The sequence below is a fragment of the Solea senegalensis genome, linkage group LG19 (assembly GCF_019176455.1).
Source record: "Solea senegalensis isolate Sse05_10M linkage group LG19, IFAPA_SoseM_1, whole genome shotgun sequence".
NCBI classification, from domain to species: domain Eukaryota; kingdom Metazoa; phylum Chordata; class Actinopteri; order Pleuronectiformes; family Soleidae; genus Solea; species Solea senegalensis.
Window position 1 is genome coordinate 354,835 of NC_058038.1, and position 19,999 is coordinate 374,833.

General features: G+C 45.5%; 1 protein-coding gene across 1 annotated transcript in view; it reads right to left on the reverse strand.

Annotated features, from left to right (window-relative positions):
• Positions 1-6,948: 6,948 nt before the first annotated feature.
• Positions 6,949-19,999, reverse strand: part of LOC122785486 (guanine nucleotide-binding protein subunit alpha-13) — a 36,315-nt gene continuing 23,264 nt past the window's right edge. Inside the window, exons 3-5 of the mRNA XM_044051307.1 lie at positions 15,479-15,529; positions 8,416-8,616; positions 6,949-8,023 (exon numbers count right to left, since the gene is read on the reverse strand). Coding sequence (XP_043907242.1) covers positions 7,652-8,023; positions 8,416-8,616; positions 15,479-15,529 — 624 coding nt within the window. The 3' untranslated portion in view covers positions 6,949-7,651. The remainder of the gene's footprint in view (positions 8,024-8,415; positions 8,617-15,478; positions 15,530-19,999) is intronic.

Genomic DNA, 19,999 nt, shown 5'->3' on the forward strand with positions numbered 1-19,999 from the left:
CCCATCAAGTAGCTGAAATTCTTTTAGTTATCCCTTTCACCCTTGCCTTTTTTACGTTTCGAACAACAGACCGTTTTTTCCGTTTTTTTGTTTTCTGAATCAGAATCGTAATCCACATAGCGTAAATGAGTACACCCTCTTTGAGAAGTACCATTTTAAACAATATCTCAATGAACACAAAAACTATTTTCAAAATGTTGAATATATATACGTTTATATAACATCTGTTAAACTTATAACATGAACGTATGGTCAATAACATAACTTAGATTACACATTTTTCAATTTTACTGAAATAAGGGCCATGCAAAAATGAGTACACCCCACAACAAAAACTACTAAATCTAGTACTTTGTATGGCCTCCATGATTTTTAATGACAGCACCAAGTCTTCTAGGCATGGAATGAACAAGTTGGAAACATTTTGCTACATCAATCTTTTTCCATTCAAGAATTAGCTCTTTCAGAGACTGGATGCTGGATTTATGTGCCTGGGCTTTAGGAGAGGCTTCCGTTGGGACAGCACCCATGCATGCCATTCCTCTGCAGTGTATGCCATATTGTGTCACGGGAAATAGTCACACCAGTTTGGCTTTCTACTTCTTTGGATAACTGCAGTGAACTTGAATGCCGATTTTCTTTGACCCGTCTCATCAGGAGACGCTCCTGTCCAGGTGTTAACTTCCGTGGACGACCTTGGACGTCTCTGTGAGATGGTTGCAGTTCCATCTTTTTTAAATTTTTGTACCACTTTTGCTACAGTATTCTGACTGATAAGTAAAGCTTTGCTGATCTTCTTGTAGCCTTCACCTTTGCAGCGTAAAGAAATTATTTTCTTTCTCAGGTCTTGAGACATTTCTCTTCCATGTGGTGCCATTGCTAACAACATGAAATGGAAAGGGGTTTATAGTCAACTTTATAGTCTGCTGGACACCTGTGTGATGAATAATGAGACTCACCTGTGGTTGATTATTGTTAAATTGGACATTTGTAGTCTAAGATTTAGCCTCGCTCCAGAGACTTTCAGTGGGGTGTACTCATTTTTGCATCCCCCCAATTTGAGTAAAACTATAAATTTTGTTCTCTAAGTTATATTATTAACCTTACTTTCATGTTATAAGTTAAACAGATGTTAAAAAAAACTTAGTCTTCTCAACATTTTGGAAATTGTTTTTGTTTTCATTGAGATTTTGTTTAAAATGGTACTTTTCGAAGGGGGTGTACTCATTTACGCTGAGCACTGTATATATACATTGATATATATGATATTAGTGCTAGCTGTGCCTCAAACAGCTGTGAGCATTATGACCCTGGTTATATTCAAACCTCTTTTCACCCCGTTCCCACACACACACACACACACAGTGTGATAAGATTCAGAATGTGTAAGAATGTGGGACAGTTGCCAACACATTGTACTAGTAAAGATGTGATGGACTGTGACCGAGTGATGTAATATGATTTATAATGTCTTCATCCTTGTTTGTACTAGGGCCACTCCTATGCTCTGCCTTCATCACATGATGATCTGAGGGCCAGACTCAGGGAAGCCCTGGTTAGGGTGCAGAGTCTGGAAAGAGAGAGGAGGAATGCGAAGGACAGAGAGAGGAGGGCAAAGAACACTGTGAGTGGTCTTCTGCAGGATCTCAGGGTGAAGAAACTAATAAATGAAGAGTTGCTGGATATATACTCGGGTAAGATTCAAATACAAATATGGAGAAAATGTGATCTTTAGTGTGTAATACTTTCTCTTCTTTGTTTAGACTTCCGAGTGATTTCAATGGTACTTACTAATTTGCCTGCGCTATTGAATTTCAGATCTTAACAAAACAGAGCCATGAATACACCAAAGACCAGAGGGAGTTTTCCATCACTCTCCACTTACATGGTCTGAAGGCATACAGCGATCTGAAGGAGACTCTTAATGTCAAATGGAAAATGTCTGGATTTGTGGATATGGGGGATGAGACAGAATGAGACAGATGTTGCCACTGAGGCTCTTGTTTTTATGGGAGGCCCCAATTGCCTACTATCTGACCAAGTGCCTGTCGCCAGAGACTCAGGAGGTTCTGCTTGTCCATGCGTTGGAGGAACTGCATAAGTGTGGCATAAGAGTGGTATGTGTCACAATGGATGAGCATGCCTCCAATGTCCGCATGTGCAACCTACTTGGGTGCCAGCTAAAGGGAAATCCTGTTCTTTCCACATCCAGTGACTGGTGAGAGGGCATTTGTGATGATGGATGCTTGCCAGATGTTGAAGTTGGCACGGAATATGCTGCAGGCTTACAGTCCATTAACCGGCACCAGTGGCCAGATCAACTAGAGATACATCGTTCATCTGAATGATGCTGCCAACAGGGTAACAGACAAGCATGTGAATTTTGATTCACAGAAGATGAAGGTGTCCCTTCATCTTCGGCTGGTCCAGATCCTGGTTCTGGAGGTGCTGCTGGTCGTGGTGATGCCATTAGAAGTTGATCGCCATCACCCCCTGGCTGACGTTCAGCATCGCCACGCCTTCGCTCTTCTTCCAGTTAGTCTTGGACATTGTTCAGCTGCACATGCACACTACACCACTATGTCACTCTTAGGGTTCCATTATAGTACCCAGTGTATCCAACTCTGTGACCATACAGACGCTTTGACGGGGTAGTACGTTGCAGTTTTCAGTATGGTATTGCAATTCACCATCAGAGCGCTAGTGGCTGCGGGAATGAGTCGTTAACTGACCAATGACAGCACCGCGGTCTCCATTGGTCTCTGTTGCCTCGATGGATGATAACATTTTTTGGAGGCACACGTCACGCTCATGGGTGTATTATAAGAACTGGATAGAGCACCGCCCCCTCTGCCTTGAAGACAATTTTGTCGTGGTGGCCACTCCCAGTACTGCAACAAAAAATACTCATGTGGCCCAAAGAGCAATTTTATTATTTTATTAACGAGCTGCTGTGTGGATTCATACTGACATGGTGAACAGGGGCAGATGACGGTGTGGACTGTGGTGCTGTGACCGTGTGATGCACTGAGACCTGCGCTCACATCACCACTGATGTCTTATCGTCACTATCTGTTCATAAAGTTACTGATAAATGTGATGAACACATGAGTTAGAGTGAAACAATCTGGAGTTATAAAATTAAGTTTAACACGTTGTTATTGTTCCTAATAATATGATCATCAGCATGTTTTCTGGCCTGACTTTATTTTAATATTTTATTTTATTATATTTACCATAATTGTAATAACAAAAAAGTTGCTTGAACAGACGTGTGTTGTGGTTGTTTGTAGCAGTTAGCTTACCCATACATGTTGTTCAAACGTGCTACTAAACTCGGCTTGGAAACGCCGCCGTGGCTACAGCTGCTATGTGTCGCACGCTCCGGGCTAAACGCTCGAGACCCTCGCTTTTCACAATAATGGTACCGATAACAATAATAAGAATTATAATGATACCGATAACAACAATAAAAATAATCATAATAATAATAATGATACCGATAACAACAACAACAATAATAATAATAATAGTAATAATAATAATTTGCAACAATGTATTCCATTTTAAGGATGTAAGCTGGAAATGTTCATGTGTGAATTTCAGTTCATTCTGTATGACAACTACGCCATCTGGTGTCAACACTAGGCAGCGTCCTCTGTGCACAATCTGTTTAGACTGATGATTAACATGAATGATTACACTTTGAGGTGAAGACATGTTATGTTTATGGTTAGATTAAGTCCCCAGAAATAAATGTATGTGTGTAACAAATAGGTTATTACAATTTATAATAAAAGAAAATGTAATGAGATTGAGGATGTGTATAATAATAAAATATTACACATTTCTGCAGATGTTTCATTTGTCTGATTTGTTAACTTTTCACTGCAGCTCTTATTTTTGCAAAGGTCACCTGTGCCCCCACTTATATTAATAAAGTCATTTCTTATTGATTAAAGCATTTAGCATCATAAGTGATCTGTTTTTCTTGTGAACTATTCATTATTCCATGTCTAAATAAAGACTTTTATTTTGAAATTCAATGAAATATGGCCACAAATTGTACGAGTGAGCAGTCTGGACACTCCGTGGCTCCAGGTCAGCTGTGCTTTTCAAAAAGACAGAGATTTTAAAAAACAGCTGGATTTATTTCAGAGAGCAGAAGGTCAGACAGTATAAGTTAGACTGGACATCTGAGTGAGTTACGTGTGTGTGTGTGTGTGTGGCACAAGTATACATTTATATAACAACACAGTATTAAACCTTTTGTTAACATTGACAGCAGAGGCACTAAGAACATCCAAAATCAGAATTCTACCAAACTCTGGCATCAGGCTGTGATGTCACGGGAGGAGCAGGACGCTGTGGAGAACGGGAGCGTTGCAGAAGTAAAGGTTCAAAGGTCACATGACTGCGCCACCTCAGGCTAGATCCACATTAATACTTTTATTATTTGGACTTTGTCTCAGTGTGTGTTCACACTAAAAAACAGCATGAAGTTTTCTAACTAAGAGAGAGACAGCAGCTGCTGTGGACACAGTGGACGTCACAGTGGACGGCAGTGACGTGGTTACGACTCCTGAGCACAAACATTTAAGACACACTGGTGTGTGTGTCAGATACAGAGGTCAGTGAAGGCAGCACAGTTGACTTTAAAGCTCACTTTGTGACACTCCAAGGTTTAGGGTTCAAAGCCGTGGTTCCACCATGTGGAACACTTCAGTTTGGTACGGTACAGTATGGTTTGTTTTGCCTTTCCATGAGAATAGTACCAAACCGCTCCATTCTGTGGCACCCTGGCCTCGGGCTACTGAGTATAATGGTACGGTCCAACAGTCCAACAGTCAGCAGACTGGAGAGAACGTCAGGTGTAAATATACCATCAGGCCACAGTCCATTCTCATCTGTTGACGCAGAGCTGCTGGACGTCCTCCGCTGCCGTGTCACGCTATGCGACTGTCAGTCAAAGGACACACCCACACTAACCCCGCCTACCACATAAAACTGATCTCAGTGGAAATGCGAGCCTGAACCAGGACGAAGTAACGAGATGCATTCAAAGGCCATGTTAAATTTCAACACTTCTAATGCAGTAGCAGGTGTTTGACCAGAGGGGCAGTAGATGGACCCATGTACTAACATTAACTAGATACACAGATACACAGGTTTATCCCTGAAAACCAGTGGTTTAGGTGCTTTTGACCTCCGGTCAGACCACTGGTCCTGGAGCTTCGTGGCAGAACCTAAGAAATGTTTCCACAATCAAACCTTTATTTTTTCCGTAAAAGAAAGCATTTGTTCAGAAGACAAGCAGAAAGAGAACTTGGCTTGTAAATGGAGGGTTGCTGGTTCGAGTCCCCACCAGGTGAAGAGCTTGGGTAGCCCTGAGCAAGGTACCAAATCCCCATTGCTCATTATTGAGACTTTAAGTGTGGAGGGAGCCACATCCAGTGTAAACCTAGTGCTGGTCCCTGGAGGGAGGGTTCAGATCATATGCTATGATCATCTGGCACAAATTAAGCAAAAAAATCTAATGTTAAAAGATTGAAATAAAAACTGTGTTTCAATCTGTCAAGAGGAGAAGTTTGTTAATGAATGAGAAAGTGTTTTAAATGAGTGCAGTGTCATGAAGGCATTTTTAAATATTATTTAAACATTGGAACGACAGCGCTTGTCATCCTTCTTCTGAGTGAAGGCTAAAGGCAGCTGTTGGTTAAAGGGCGGGACCTGGTGTGACAAAGAGAAGAACACATGAGCTGCAGTCACAGCGGACGCGGTGTGGTTTTCTGACGATGAGATTCACCAACTGACGTCACGTCTGTGATGTTACGCTCACGTCACCTACAGCTCTAAATTAGATTTAAGACAAATGACACCAAGCTTGGACTTCAGTCAGGCACAAAGGTGATGTGTTTGGTGTGAGTGCAACTGAGATACCTGTGTGAGATCCACGAGGCTTCGGCATCTGACCACATCTGACATCATCTATACTGTGCATGAATGGAAGCAGTGACCCTGTAATCTGTGAAAATCTCTATTCATAAGATAAGACGAAGACAATATGCAGATGTCCTGATTCTGATACTGTAACGTCTTCTAAAAAGGTTACAGATGAACTAATGACTGTTACTGACATCAAAGAAAACCAACAAAAAGCTACAAAATGTTCTTTTTTTCCGTGAAAAACAAGAATGCATATTGTTAATGTTTATGTCTTGTCCCTGCTGCCAACAAAAAATGAGAATATGTGCTTTTATTGCAATTAATGAACAAAATAATCATAAATGATAAATAATTGTCAATAGTTGTAAAAAAAATGCAGTCTAGGGGGGAGCCGGCATCTTTCCAGTCAGTCTGGGATTTACAGTCATCTTATTCTTGTTTTTCACTATCATAACAAAATCTATACTTTGTTTTAGAGCCATTATATGAGGGTATTTATTGAATTACTGCAACAATATAGCAATTATTTTAATCATTTGTATATTTATGTATATATGTATATGTGTATATATACATATGTATGTATGTGTATTTACATATATGTATATATATACACACACATATGTGTATATGTACATATATGTATGTATGTGTATATATATATATATATATATATACATATATATATACACATATACGTATATATGTATATGTATTTGTATATATATATATATATATATATATATATACATATATCATAAAACTCATATGAGATTTTGGTATGTTTGCCTTAAAAATGTTTTTATAATATAGACAGAAACAAAGGTGTGTGTGGTCAGACGTCATCAGCCAGGTACAAATCACAAGGTCAGAGGTCACACGCCCCTGAAAACATGCTCAACACACACGTGACAGGAGGAAGAGAAGAGGTTCACAGTGTGTGTGTGTGTGTGTGTGTGTGTAAACCCATGTAAGTGTAACAGAGTCATCAGCAGTCACACATCCACAGAGTGTAAACCCCTTTAAAATATAAGTTAAAGGAAAATGCATAGATACAAACAGTATATTCATAGACAAGAGAAGGACAATAAGGGATTAGAAAACTACAATCAAGGTCACAACAGGACTTCCTATGTATGTATGTATGTGTGTGTATGTGTGTGTGTGTGTGTGTGTGTGTGTGTGTGTGTGTGTGCTTCGTTCTTTCCTGTTCCACTGCTCTCAGAGGAAATCCACACCCCAGCCCTGTGATGTCATCAACAAGCGCCGGTGGAAACGGCAATGTCAAAACAGAAGGAGTTCCTGTGGAGGCAGGCGGAGCCTGGCAACACTCGCCAGGCCCCTCCCCCCCCTCTCGGTGAGAGCAGCAAAGAAACAAGGACAGTGAGGACATACTGTAGGGTGAGGGACACAGGGGTCATTTAGAGGTCATATACAGTGTTTTTTTTTAGGGGGGGCGGGGTCTCTGAGCCAAAGGCAGCTGTTTTAAGTCACAGTGAACAAGTTCAGTAAGGCAGAGTAAGCATTGGGGGGCAGGGCATAGTAGTGGTGGCTTTAATACACAGTCAAAGTTCACAAGTGACACCGCCTGCTGTTTACAGGCTGATGGTGGCAGGGAGCCAACAAGGGGGAGGCACCTCAACACCCGCACCCCCCTCTGCCCCCACTCCATCCATCCATCCATCCACCTACTGGTCAGTCCCGCTCATTGCAGCATGAGCTGCTTGAGGTTGTCGTGGAGGATGGTGTCCTTGACGTCGCGGAACACCAGCCGTATGTTCTCCGTGTTGATGGCGGTGGTGAAGTGGTGGTAAAGCGGCTTCTGCTGCTGCTCGCGACGCTTCTTACGGAAACATTCCACCAGGAAGCGCTGGACGTCGGCCAGGCTCGTGGGGTCGCCCGAGAACTCGGGGAAGTAGTCTTTAACGGACACCTGCTTCACCTTCTCCTCCAGCAGGTCCGTCTTGTTCAGGAACAGGATGATGGAGACGTTGCTGAAAACCCGGTTGTTGACGATGGTCTCGAAAATGTTGAGGGACTCGCTGAGCCGGTTGGTCTGTCGGTCCTCCATCAGCACCTGCAGCACAGTTGAGATGGTGACAGCATGATCCTGGTATGCTCAACCAACGACACATTCTCAAGGGTTTTTCTGTGAGTTTGTCCTTGTGTTAGAAACCTTTTAATCAATCTGAATGATCACAAATATGTTCCTTTTTATTTTGTATGAAATCATTAAAACAAATCAGACCAGGTTTAAACCTGTAACATGGTTCAGATGTGTTTATCTGAGCAACATCTGTGTTTCTGTAAGAGGTTACAGTTAGAAGCAGATCCACAACATCATCACAGTAATGATAAAGACAGGATTAACAAGCATTATTGTTATTATCTAACACTACTTTACTGGAACAACTAAATGCAACGGACATTTGTCTGAAGGACATGGATAAGATAAAAACACTCACTCACCTGGTCATATTCTGAGGAGGAGACGAGGAAGAGGATGGAAGTGACCGAGTCAAAGCACTCGAACCAGCGACGCCTCTCTGAACGCTGACCCCCCACGTCCACCATCTTGAAAGGCACGTTCTTGATCTCAAAGTCGTACTCATGGATGCCTTTAGTGGGTTTTCTGGCCAGGAGGATGTCCTGCTGGCTGGGGAGGTAGTCCTGCCAACACAACAGCATGTCCACTTATTTACACTCTTTAAACACATGGATACTGTTTCAGCACCACAACAACAACAACGACAACATCAAAAATGTTGATATGTGTTACGATGGCGCCGCGGATGGTTGCCTCGGTGTGTTGGTGCGCGTTGTTTTGTCTTGTTTTGTGTTTTAACTCAGTTTTTTGCGATTATACCCGGAGCTCTTTCACCAGAGAAGAGCTCATGAACATCGGGGTAACAACACCAGCGGACTTATTTCCTACTTTTCTTCTCCCCACACTGGAAATTTTGGACATTATGGTCAAAGGTGTGCTCACCTTTGTCCACGCAGTGAAACGCCGGAGGAGAGGGAAACGGGCCGGTGTGCTCGTGCGTCTTCGCCAGCACGAATTACGCACATCGCTACCGGGAATATTTCTCTCTAATGTGCATTCACTGGCAAATAAACTGGATGAATTACAACTGCGGCTGTTTTGTGCTTCACGGAGACGTGGCCGTGTGGATTAATACCGGACTCTGCGCTGCAGCTGGCAGGCTTCCAACTCTACAGAGCGGACAGAGACACGGAACTTTCCGGCAAAACCAAAGGTGGAGGAATCTGTTTTTACATCAACAGTGGCTGGTGCAACGACGTGACAGTGATTCAGCAGCACTGTTCTCCTGACCTGGAATCTTTCATCATAAACTGCAAGCCTTTTTATTCACCCCGTGAGTTTGCTTCATTCATTCTGGTCGGTGTTTACATCCCACCGCACGCCAGCGTGCAGGACGCACAGCGCATGCTCGCCGATCAGATACTGTGTGTGGAGTGGATCAACCCGGACTCTTTAGTTATTGTCCTAGGCGACTTTAACAAAGGAAACCTCACTCGCGAACTCCCCAAGTACAGACAGTTCATTAAATGCCCGACCAGAGAGGAGAACATTCTGGATCACTGTTACACCACAGTCAGGGATGCTTATCACGCCGTCCCCCGTGCTGCACTGGGACTCTCTGACCACGTCATGGTCCACCTGATTCCTGCTTACAGGCAGAAACTAAAGCTCTGCAAACTCGAGTGAGGACATCAAAGAAGTGGACCAGTGAGGCTGTGGAGGATCTACAGGCGTGTTTGGACTCTACTGACTGGGATGTATTCAGGACTGCTACCAACAGTCTGGATGAGTACACAGAGGCTGTGACGTCATACATCAGCTTCTGTGAGGACTGCTGTGTTCCATCATGCACCAGGGTGAGTTACAACAATGACAAACCCTGGTTCTCAGCCAAGCTCAGAAGGTTAAGGTTGGATAAGGAAGAGGCCTTCAGGAGTGGAGACAAAGACAGATTTAAAGAGGCAAAGTACAAGTTTAGCAAGGCGGTGAAAGAAGCTAAACGACTGTACTCTGAGAAGCTCCAACACCAATTCTCAGCCAACGACTCTGCGTCTGTCTGGAAAGGGCTTAGGCATATCACCAACTACAAGCCTAAAGCCCCCCACTCCTTTAACAACCAACGCCTAGCCAACGACCTGAACGAGTTCTACTGCCGCTTTGAAAGACAGAGGGACAGTCCTGAAACCATCCCCCACAACACCTCCCAACACCCCCAGCTCCAGTGTTTCACCTACACCTCCCCCACCTCAGCAGGGGCCTGGGCATCTCCACCAATGCCCACCTTAAAGGTCCCCCCCTCCACCTCCCCACCCACCTCAGTGTTGACTCTTTCCATCCACGAGAGGGACGTCAACAAACTCTTCAGGAAACAGAATCCCAGGAAAGCAGCTGGTCCGGATTCTGTCTCCCCATCCAGCTTGAAGCACTGCGCTGATCAGCTGTCTCCAGTGTTCACAGACATTTTCAACACCTCATTGGAGACATGTCACGTGCCAGCCTGCTTCAAGACCTCGACAATAATCCCTGTTCCCAAAAAGCCAAGGACCACAGGACTCAATGACTACAGACCCGTCGCCCTGACCTCTGTGGTTATGAAGTCCTTTGAGCGTCTTGTGCTTTCACAACTGAAAGCCATCACCAACCCCCTCCTGGACCCACTGCAGTTTGCCTACAGAGCCAACAGGTCTGTAGACGATGCAATTAATCTGGCCCTCCACCACATCCTCCAGCACCTGGACTCTGCAGGAACCTATGCCAGGATCCTGTTTGTGGATTTCAGCTCTGCCTTCAACACCATCATCCCGGCTCTGCTCCAGGAGAAGCTCTCCCAGCTGAGCGTGCCTGACTCCATCTGCAGGTGGATCACTGACTTCCTGTCTGACAGGAAGCAGCATGTGAAGCTGGGAAAACATGTCTCCGACTCACAGGTCATCAGCACCGGATCCCTCCAGGGCTGCGTTCTTTCTCCTCTGCTCTTCTCCCTGTACACAAACAGCTGCACCTCCAGTCACCAGTCCGTCAAGCTCCTGAAGTTCGCGGACGACACCACCCTCATCGGACTCATCTCTGATGGTGACGAGTCCGCCTACAGGTGGGAGGTTGACCAGCTGGTCACTTGGTGCAACCGAAACAACCTAGAGCTCAACGCTCTAAAGACAGTGGAGATGGTCGTGGACTTCAGGAAGAACTCAGCCTCACCTGCACCCATTAACCTCTGTGACTCCACAGTTGACACTGTGGATTCCTTTCGCTTCCTGGGAACTATCATCACCCAGGACCTCAAGTGGGAGCTGAACATCAGCTCTCTCATCAAAAAAGCCCAGCAGAGGATGTACTTCCTGCGGCAGCTGAAGAAATTCAACCTGCCAAAGACAATGATGGTGCACTTCTACTCCTCCATCATTGAGTCCATCCTCACCTCCTCCATCACCATTTGGTACGCTGCTGCCACGGCCAAGGACAAGGGCAGACTGCAGCGTGTCATTCGGTCTGCAGAGAAGGTGATCGGCTGGAATCTTCCATCTCTCCAGGACCTGTTCGCCTCCAGAACTCTGAGGCGTGCAGGAAAGATTATGGCTGATCCCTCCCACCCCGGACAGAAACTCTTTGAGTCACTCCCCTCTGGCAGGAGGCTGCTGTCCATCAGGACCAGAACCTCACGCCACAAGAACAGTTTTTTCCCGTCTGCTACTAGCCTTATCAACAAGGCCCGGAGACCCCCCCTGACACTCTGACTCCTCACACTCCTCCTCTGCCTCTACATGTCACATTATCATTACATCCTTTTTATGCGTTATATTAACGTCATTACTGTGAACTTTGCACCTGGTGAATATTTCACTGTTACTCACTTCTGCCCAGTTGTACTGCTCTTTACTGCTCTTTCTGTAGTGCTCTTTTTCATCTTTAAAAAAAAAAAAACATTTATATACTGTGTATATATACGTTTACTGTTCACTTAACCTTTTAAAATTTTGTATGCTTGTTATGCGCCAATGACACCAGAACAAATTCCTTGTATGTGCAAATCGTACTTGGCAATAAAGCTCTTCTGATTCTGAAAAACAACAGCAGCAACAACAATGACAACAACAGTGGGGGTCACGTGATGGTGGTGAGCTGAGCAGGCGCTTTTGGCTGAGCTCCGCGCCACTCAGTGCAAATTTTCCTATTATCCTGACAACATCCTGGCGTTACATGACATTTTTGTTGTGAACATAACAGGCTATGTCCTTAGAAACATTTGTGGGAAGACAACAAAATGGGAAGAACCAGAGGAAATAAAGACAAAAAAGATGCCTCTCCTGAGCCCGGCGACGACATACAAGATGGCGGCCAGACCGAATTGGATACCGCAGATGGGCTCGACCCTGCCCTTGCTAAAGCTCTGAACGTAATGACTTCCAACATTATTAAAGTTATCGATGACAAACTTAGCGCTCTGGCCGAGACTATCCGCAAGCATGCTACGGAGCTCCTGGCCGAAGCTGACGAAGCTGAGACTAGGCTACTGGTAGTTGAAAACTCCGCCAAAGTGCAAGAGCCAAGGTTGGTGGAGCTGGAGAAGAAGGTTCGCGCCCTAACGGAGAGTTTGGACATGGCTGAGAACTATAACAGGCGCCTAAACATTCGTGTCGTCAGCCTGGCGGAGGATACGGAGAAAGGGCAGCCGTTGGAGTTTTTCGAGTCATGGCTACCCCGCGTCCTTACGTAAACCACAAAGGCTGGCCGCATAAAGCTAGAGAGAGCCCACCACACCCTCGCGGCGAGCCAGGATGGTGGCATAATCTACAATGGATCCAGGATCTCCTTTTACAGCGATTTCTCCTCGACGGTGGTGAAGAAACGCAAGGCATACGATGCGATGAAACAGTGGCTGCGAGAGCGAGGAATGCCGTATGCAATGCTGTTTCCGGCCACTCTACAGGTAATGCACGGAGGCTCCAAGAAGAGGTTTTCCACTCCGGAGGAGGTTTGCGTTTTCATTCTCTCTGCCTGAGTGAGGACTTTGAGGACAGCCGTAGTTCTCCCGTTCAGGCTGGTAGGTCATGCTCCGTTGTCTAGGCGTTGCCTACTCCTGTTAATGCTGATCATTTTGTGCATATTAAACATTTATTAGCCTAGTGGCGTGGCTGCTCTTAACGTGAATATTTCTACCCTATTTCGTTCACTCCCACAGGGAGGTCTTTTTTGGTTTTTTTGGCACACTAATCATATGCTGTCTGTTCTCTCTTGGTGAGTCTGAAAGGTGCCTGTATGGTGATCAGTCCCCGTTTATTTGGGGAAAGACCCTCATTTTGTTTTTCTTTGTTGTGCATTTGTTTTACTTGTTCAGTGTAGTTCATGTGTTAAGCTCAGGACATGACATGTGTTTCAGATGTGTGTGGGGTAACAGTGTGTCATTTTCTATTCCTGCGAAATGTAACTGTCCTATGTGTTTGATAATGTGGGTCATAGGATGTTTGGGATGACTGTTGGTGTAACCGGCTCTGACTTCTTTATTCTGCCCTTGTGGCAAATAGTGTCTTATGGCCACGTCTGGTTTAAATAATATTAAAATATGTTCTTGGAACATCCGCGGCCTCCAAAAGCCTGCCAAGAGGACGGCAGTATTGTCATTTTTGAAAAAGGAAAATGTCTTCTCCAGGAGACTCATCTGGAGGATAATGTTAAATTACAAAGGGGCTGGGCTACTTCATATTCTTCTTTCAGTAGGGGCGTGGCCATTCTGATTGGTAAAAAGCTGGCATTCAGGTCTCTTGCTTGTGTTAAAGATAGCCAGGGCCAGTATATAGTTGTTAAAGGAATACTTGGAGGAAAAGAGGTAACTTTTATGAATCTATATTGTCCCCCAGCCTATTCCCCAGATTTTCTATCCAAGGCTTTTGCAGCTTTTATGGAGCGGGCTTCTGGGGACTCTTTTGTGGGAGGAGATTTCAATTGTCACCTTAATCCCGCTCTTGATAAACGTCCATCTGTCATTTCTCCCCCCTCTAAGCAGGCGAGGGTGCTTGCTAATATTTGTCATGATATTGAATATTCTGATGTGTGGAGGCAGCTTCACCCTTCTGATTTGGAGTTCACCTTTTTCTCCGCCCCACATAAAACTTTTACCAGGATTGATTATATTTTTATCCCCTCCTCAAAGGTGTCTCTTCATTGTCATGTTCTATAGGCAACATTGTGTTATCAGACTACGCTCCCCTTTATTTGGTATATTCTCTTGTTGGGGACAGGGCATTGTCACGGCGCAGGAGATTTCAACCATATCTTCTCAAAGACAACAAGTTTATCTCCTACTTTATTTCAGAATTTAAGATTTTTTATTCTATCAATTTGCCATCCACGGATAGTCCCTCTGTCCTCTGGTAGACATGTAAAGTATACTCTCGTGGACTGATTATGTCTTTTGTTGCATCCAAGAGACGTGGGAAAAATGAACAGCGTAAACCTCTTGAATCTCGACGAGCTGAATTGGCGAAAAATCACATATCTAGCCCAGGTCCTGATTTGCTTGAAGAACTGTCACACGCTCGTGCTGCATTGAATACTTTTCTGATTCAGGACTCTGAACAGTCCCTTCGATTTGCCAGGCAGAAACTATATGAGTTTGGGGACAAGCCTGGGAGATATCTTGCGAGTCTTGTCAAGAAAAGAGCAGATTCTCAAAATATAGTCTCTATTACTGACTCTAGTGGTGTTAGATCGTTCGATAATAGAACCATTAATGGATTGCATCATTTTATTCCAATTTATATAGTACTGAAAAGCCTGATGATGCCTTGGCCCTTATGCGTTAATTTTTTGCAGACTTGAGACTCCCCAAAGCTACAGATGATCAAAAATTACAACTAAATGCCCCAATTACTGGGACATTTAGTGCTGTTGTTTGCTACTGCTGTCTGCTGCTGGTCTTACTACGCTTGCTGTCTGCTGCTGTTCGCTTCTGCTGCTTCTCTGCTGCTGTCTGCTGCTCTCTGCTGCTGCTCTGCTCGTTGCTTCGTCTGCTGCTGTTGCTGCTGGTTGCTGCTGGTCTGCTGCCTGTCTGCTGTCTGCTTCTGTCTGCTGCTGCCTGGTTGCTGCTGCTGCCCGCTGCTGGTTCGCTTCTGTCTGCTGCTGTCTGCTGCTGTCTGCTGCTGTCTGCTTGCTGCTGCCGTCTGCCGCTGGCTGCTGCTGCTTTGCTGCTTCTGCTGTTCGCTGCTGTCTGTCGCTGCTGTCTGCTTCTGTCTCTGCTGCTGCTGTCTGCTTCTGTGCTGCTGCTGTCTGCTGCTGGTTGCTGCTGGTTACTGCTGTCTGCTCGCTTCTGCTTCTGCTGTCTGCTGCTGCTGTCTTCGCTTCTGGCTGCTTCTGTCGCTGTTCGCTACTGTCTTGCTGCTGTGTGCTGCTGTCTGTTGTCTGCTGTCTGCTGCTGTCTGCTTCTGTCTGCTGCCGTCTGCTGCTGTTGTTTGTGATTTGTGGAGCCTCTGCAGTGAGGGCAGGACTTACCGACTGTGCAAGTCTCTCCAAATCGTCCAGGAAATACTTGACTGACTCCCCCTGAGAAAAAAAGAGAGATAGACATTTAATATCTAATATAAGTAGGGCTGGGTACAGAACTTCGGTTCTTTTATGGCATCGACAGAAATGCTTCGATACTATCGGGTATCGAAACATGCCTTGTTTTTCAGTCCTAAGTTTCGGTACCTGGAGCGGAGCACAGTTAATCACATGATCAAGATCTGATAATGCTGCCATGATTGGCTGTAACGTTACACGTGGTTGCAGCGTGCAGGAAGAAAACAATACTGTTACGTCCACAGACTGGGTTCACGTGTATCTGTGTCGCGACGAACGGGCTAAAAAAGTGTAGCTCCATTTCAACTAAAGTAATACTAATATAGTGCACGACGCAATGTGTTAAAGGGGACATATTATGCAAAATCAACTTTTTAACCATTTTAATACTGATATTTGGGACTCTGGGGGCCCTACCAGTCGCCAAAGTGTGGAAAAACAGTACTCAGTCATGTTTTCGTGGTTCCCCTTGGTGTAAGTATAGGCGATAAAACGCTCGATGTTGAATTCCCTGCGCTTATGACGTCAGCATGCGCATTTCACCGCGAATGTTACCGCCCCACCAGTACGTTTACTTCGCAAGCTCCACCTTAGCTCCACCTTGTCCCTGCGAGAGTGCAGGCGAGGGAGGAAGAGCGCTATTATGTCAACAAGGCGGGACAAGTGTGCTGTTGGTGGCTGCACAGTGGAGCACAGTGTTTTACAGAGGATTTTATATATGAAGCTAATGTGCTAATCGTGTGTTCGTGTGTTCGCACCACTTCACATCAGACTGCGACCAGCGGTTGCCGTATTTAGTCAGGGGACGTATTTCACCGACGTACAAACACACAAATTGTTAAGAAAAGATCACATAGAGCTCATAACTGATCAGCTGATCGCTCATAACCGATCAGCTGATCGCCACCGCTGATCGCCAGCTCGCCGGAGCACCGGAGGTGGTGCGGTGGTGAGGTCTCCGGAGCACAGTCTCCGATCTGATAAATCAACATACAGTTTATTCAGCGGTTTAGGCTGTTAAGGCTATCGGTGACACAGAGAGTGTAGCACCGCTGCACAGAAAGTGCAGCACTGCTGATCGTCAGCAGCGAGCTGCATAAACAGCTGCTTTATGTGATTGTATCAGACTGAGTCTGTGCTCCGGTCATGGAGGACGTACTGAACAAATATGTTTAATTAGGACGTGTCAGAATGGTCAGTTATGAGCTCTATGTGATCTTTTCTTAACAATTTGTGTGTTTGTACGTCGGTGAAATACGTCCCCTGACTAAATACGGCGACCGCTGGTCGCAGTCTGATGTGAAGTGGTGCGAACACACGAACACACGATCTGATACAGCAACATACAGTTTATTCAGCTTACACGGTGATCGCCACCGCTGATCGCCAGCTCGCCAGAGCACCGGAGCTGGTCAGCGGTGGTGAGGTCTCCGGAGCACAGTCTCCGGTCTGATACAGCAACATACAGTTTATTCAGCGCGCCGCGGGCGATCCGCGGTGGCGATCAGCGGTGCTGCACTCTCTGTGTCACCGCTGATCTTCTGTTCCTAAGTGTTTTTAACTGATTTACAGTTGGACAGTGTTCAGCTCGATCCTTATGTAGGACGTCTCGTCCTGTGACGGCACTCTCGCTGACATGTTGATATTGTCAGAGAGCTAGTGGAGGGAGGGGGAGACGAATAGAGCTGTAAAGCGCTGTAAAGAGGACAAATCAGAAACCCCCTGGAAGAAGTGGGTGTGTGTTTGCCTGTGTCTCATTTGCATATAAAGGGACCATGCACGAAAACCGAGCGTTCTGAAAGGGGCGGGTTTAGCAGGGTTATTGAACTACTATGATTCTTCATCCTTATGGTATTTTGACCAAAGCATGTCACTGACATGTTCATTAGGACACCAGGGAACTATTTTAATGGGGGAAATAGGGTATAATATGTCCACTTTAAATAGATATCACCACTAAGGTCGGCAGCAGGAAAAATTTAAAGCCCACATAGACTGGAAGCTCCAATTAACGCTTTGTTTGTGTGTGTATCTGCGTCATTACCTCGTTTATGAAACCCTTAAGTTTCAGAACAAACAGTTCAGCCACTGCTGAAAAAATAGCGTTGTATTGTTTTCCTGGGCTCTGCGAAGCGGATCGGCACTTCCTTAATTGGATCAAAAATCCTCACCACTCCTCCTGGTTCGGCACTAGTCCGGGCACATCCGGTTGCGTACATTCAACCGCAGAAGAAGAAAAACTACTCTCATTGTAGCTGCTGAGATGCAGAGCATCTACCGTGCCAGAGGGGGAGCTGTGTATCTGAGAGCTGGCCTATCTATTACGTCACTTCCAGGTATCTGGCCACTCACAGGACAGTGGGAAAGCTCTTGTTGGCTGGCCAATCACAACACAGTCCACATTCTGGGGGTGTGGTTTTGGTCTGAAACAGCGCGGCTGACAAGAGCGTCAGTGAGGAGATATTTTTGATCGGCTCGTTTGCAGCGATTAGGAGGTTTTTAATCATGAAAACAAGTTCATATATGTAAGTAGACCTCCATAACTAACATATATGTGACCATGAAAACAAGTTAATATATGTAAGTACACCTCCATAACTAACATATATGTGTGATACAAGCATTCTATGTCACCTTTAACAAAGCACCCGAACGCGCATGGCATCAACTTTAGAGCAGGAAGCTGCTCAGTATTTGAATGTAAGAAGAGCGGAGCACAGACATCCACCTGCTCTCAACCACAGCTCTACAGATTCAAGATTCAAAGATTCCAAGTGTTTATTGTCATATGCACGGCAAAGAAACACATTTCCGTGTACAATGAAGTTCTTACTTTGCTGTCCACTCAAAAATACCAGCACAAAGTAAACAAGGAAATAGTATTAAAAATTGCATATAGATATACATAAAGACAAATAATATATATTAGAAAATATATACATAAAAATATATGTATATGTATGCATATACAGGAGAAATATATGTATTATATACAAGAGAACACACAGATCAGGGAACCCTAATTTATGCAAGGTGCTGTGCTCAAGTAACAGATGTAAAGCGAGAGATGTGGAACACATGACTTTAGTGTAGTCTGCTCAGCTATTGAGGATTCTGATGGCAGTGGAGTAGAAAGAGTTCTTAAAACGGGTCGTCCTGCCCCCGTCCTGGGGGCAGGAGTGTGAACAGTCCATGTTGTGGGTGGGTGTTGTCCTTCATGATGGTGGCAGCTCTCCTGTGGACTCTGTGGTGGTAGATGCCGTGCAGAGTGGGCAGTGTAGACCTGGTGATCCTCTCAGCTGTCTTTACCACTTTCTGCAGATGTTTGCGGTCCATGGTCGTAGTGCTGCCGTACCACACAGTGATGCAGTTGGTCAGGCTGCTCTCCACAATGCAGCTGCAGAAGTTGCTGAGGATCTTTGTAGACATGCTAAACTTCCTCAGCCTCCTCAGGAAATACAGTTGTTGAGCTTTCTTGACCAGCTGTATTGTGTTGGTGATCCACGTGAAGTCCTCAGTGATGTGGACCCTGAGGTACTCAGGGCAACCACCGTCCTGTAGGCTGCTTCGTCCCCCGCAGTGATGCGTCCTATCACTGCAGTGTCGTCAGCAAACTTCAGGATGGTGTTGTCCTTGTGGGAGGCGATGCAGTCATGTGTGAACAGGGTGTAGAGGATGGGGTTGAGGACACATGCATGTGGAGTTCCAGTGTTTGTAATGATGCTGGCTGCCAATCCTGACTGGGGTCTGCCAGTCAGGATTGGCAATCAAGGAGCCAGTTGCAGAGGGTGGGGTGGACAGTGTGGACAGTTTGTGGGTGAGTTTGTAGGGAATGACCGTGTTGAAGGCGGAGCTGTAGTCTACAAAGAGCATCCTGATGTAGGAGTCTTTATTTTCCAGGTAGGACAGGGAGTAGTGAAGGATGGCCTGTGATGGCATCTGTGGTGGACCTTTTGGGCCGGTAGACATACTGCAGGGGGTCCAGTGTATCTTGGATGCTGCTCTGGATGTGCGCCAGCACCACTCTCTCAAAGCACTTCATAATGATTGGAGTGAGCGCTACTGGTCTGTAGTCAATCAGGCAGGTGGGTGGGCTCTTCTTGGGGAGGGGGACAATGGTTGTGGTTTTGAAGCTGGAGGGGACTGTGCTCTGGTTTAGGGAGAGGTTGAAGATGGAGGTGAAGATGTCAGCCAGCTCGTTGACACATGCTCTGAGAGCATGGCCAGGGATGTTGGTCTGGTCCTGCTGCTTTATGGGGGTTGATTCTCTTAAGGACTTTGTGTACCTGACCTGAAGAGACTGTTGGTGGCGGTGAGGGGGGTCCTGTGGTCCAGGTGTGTGTGAGTCTCTGTGCTGTTGGCTGTAGCCTCAAAGCGGGTATAAAATGTGTTGAGGTCGTCTGGCAGGATGTCTGTAGGACTTGTGGTGCTGGTGGTGGTCCTGTAGACTGT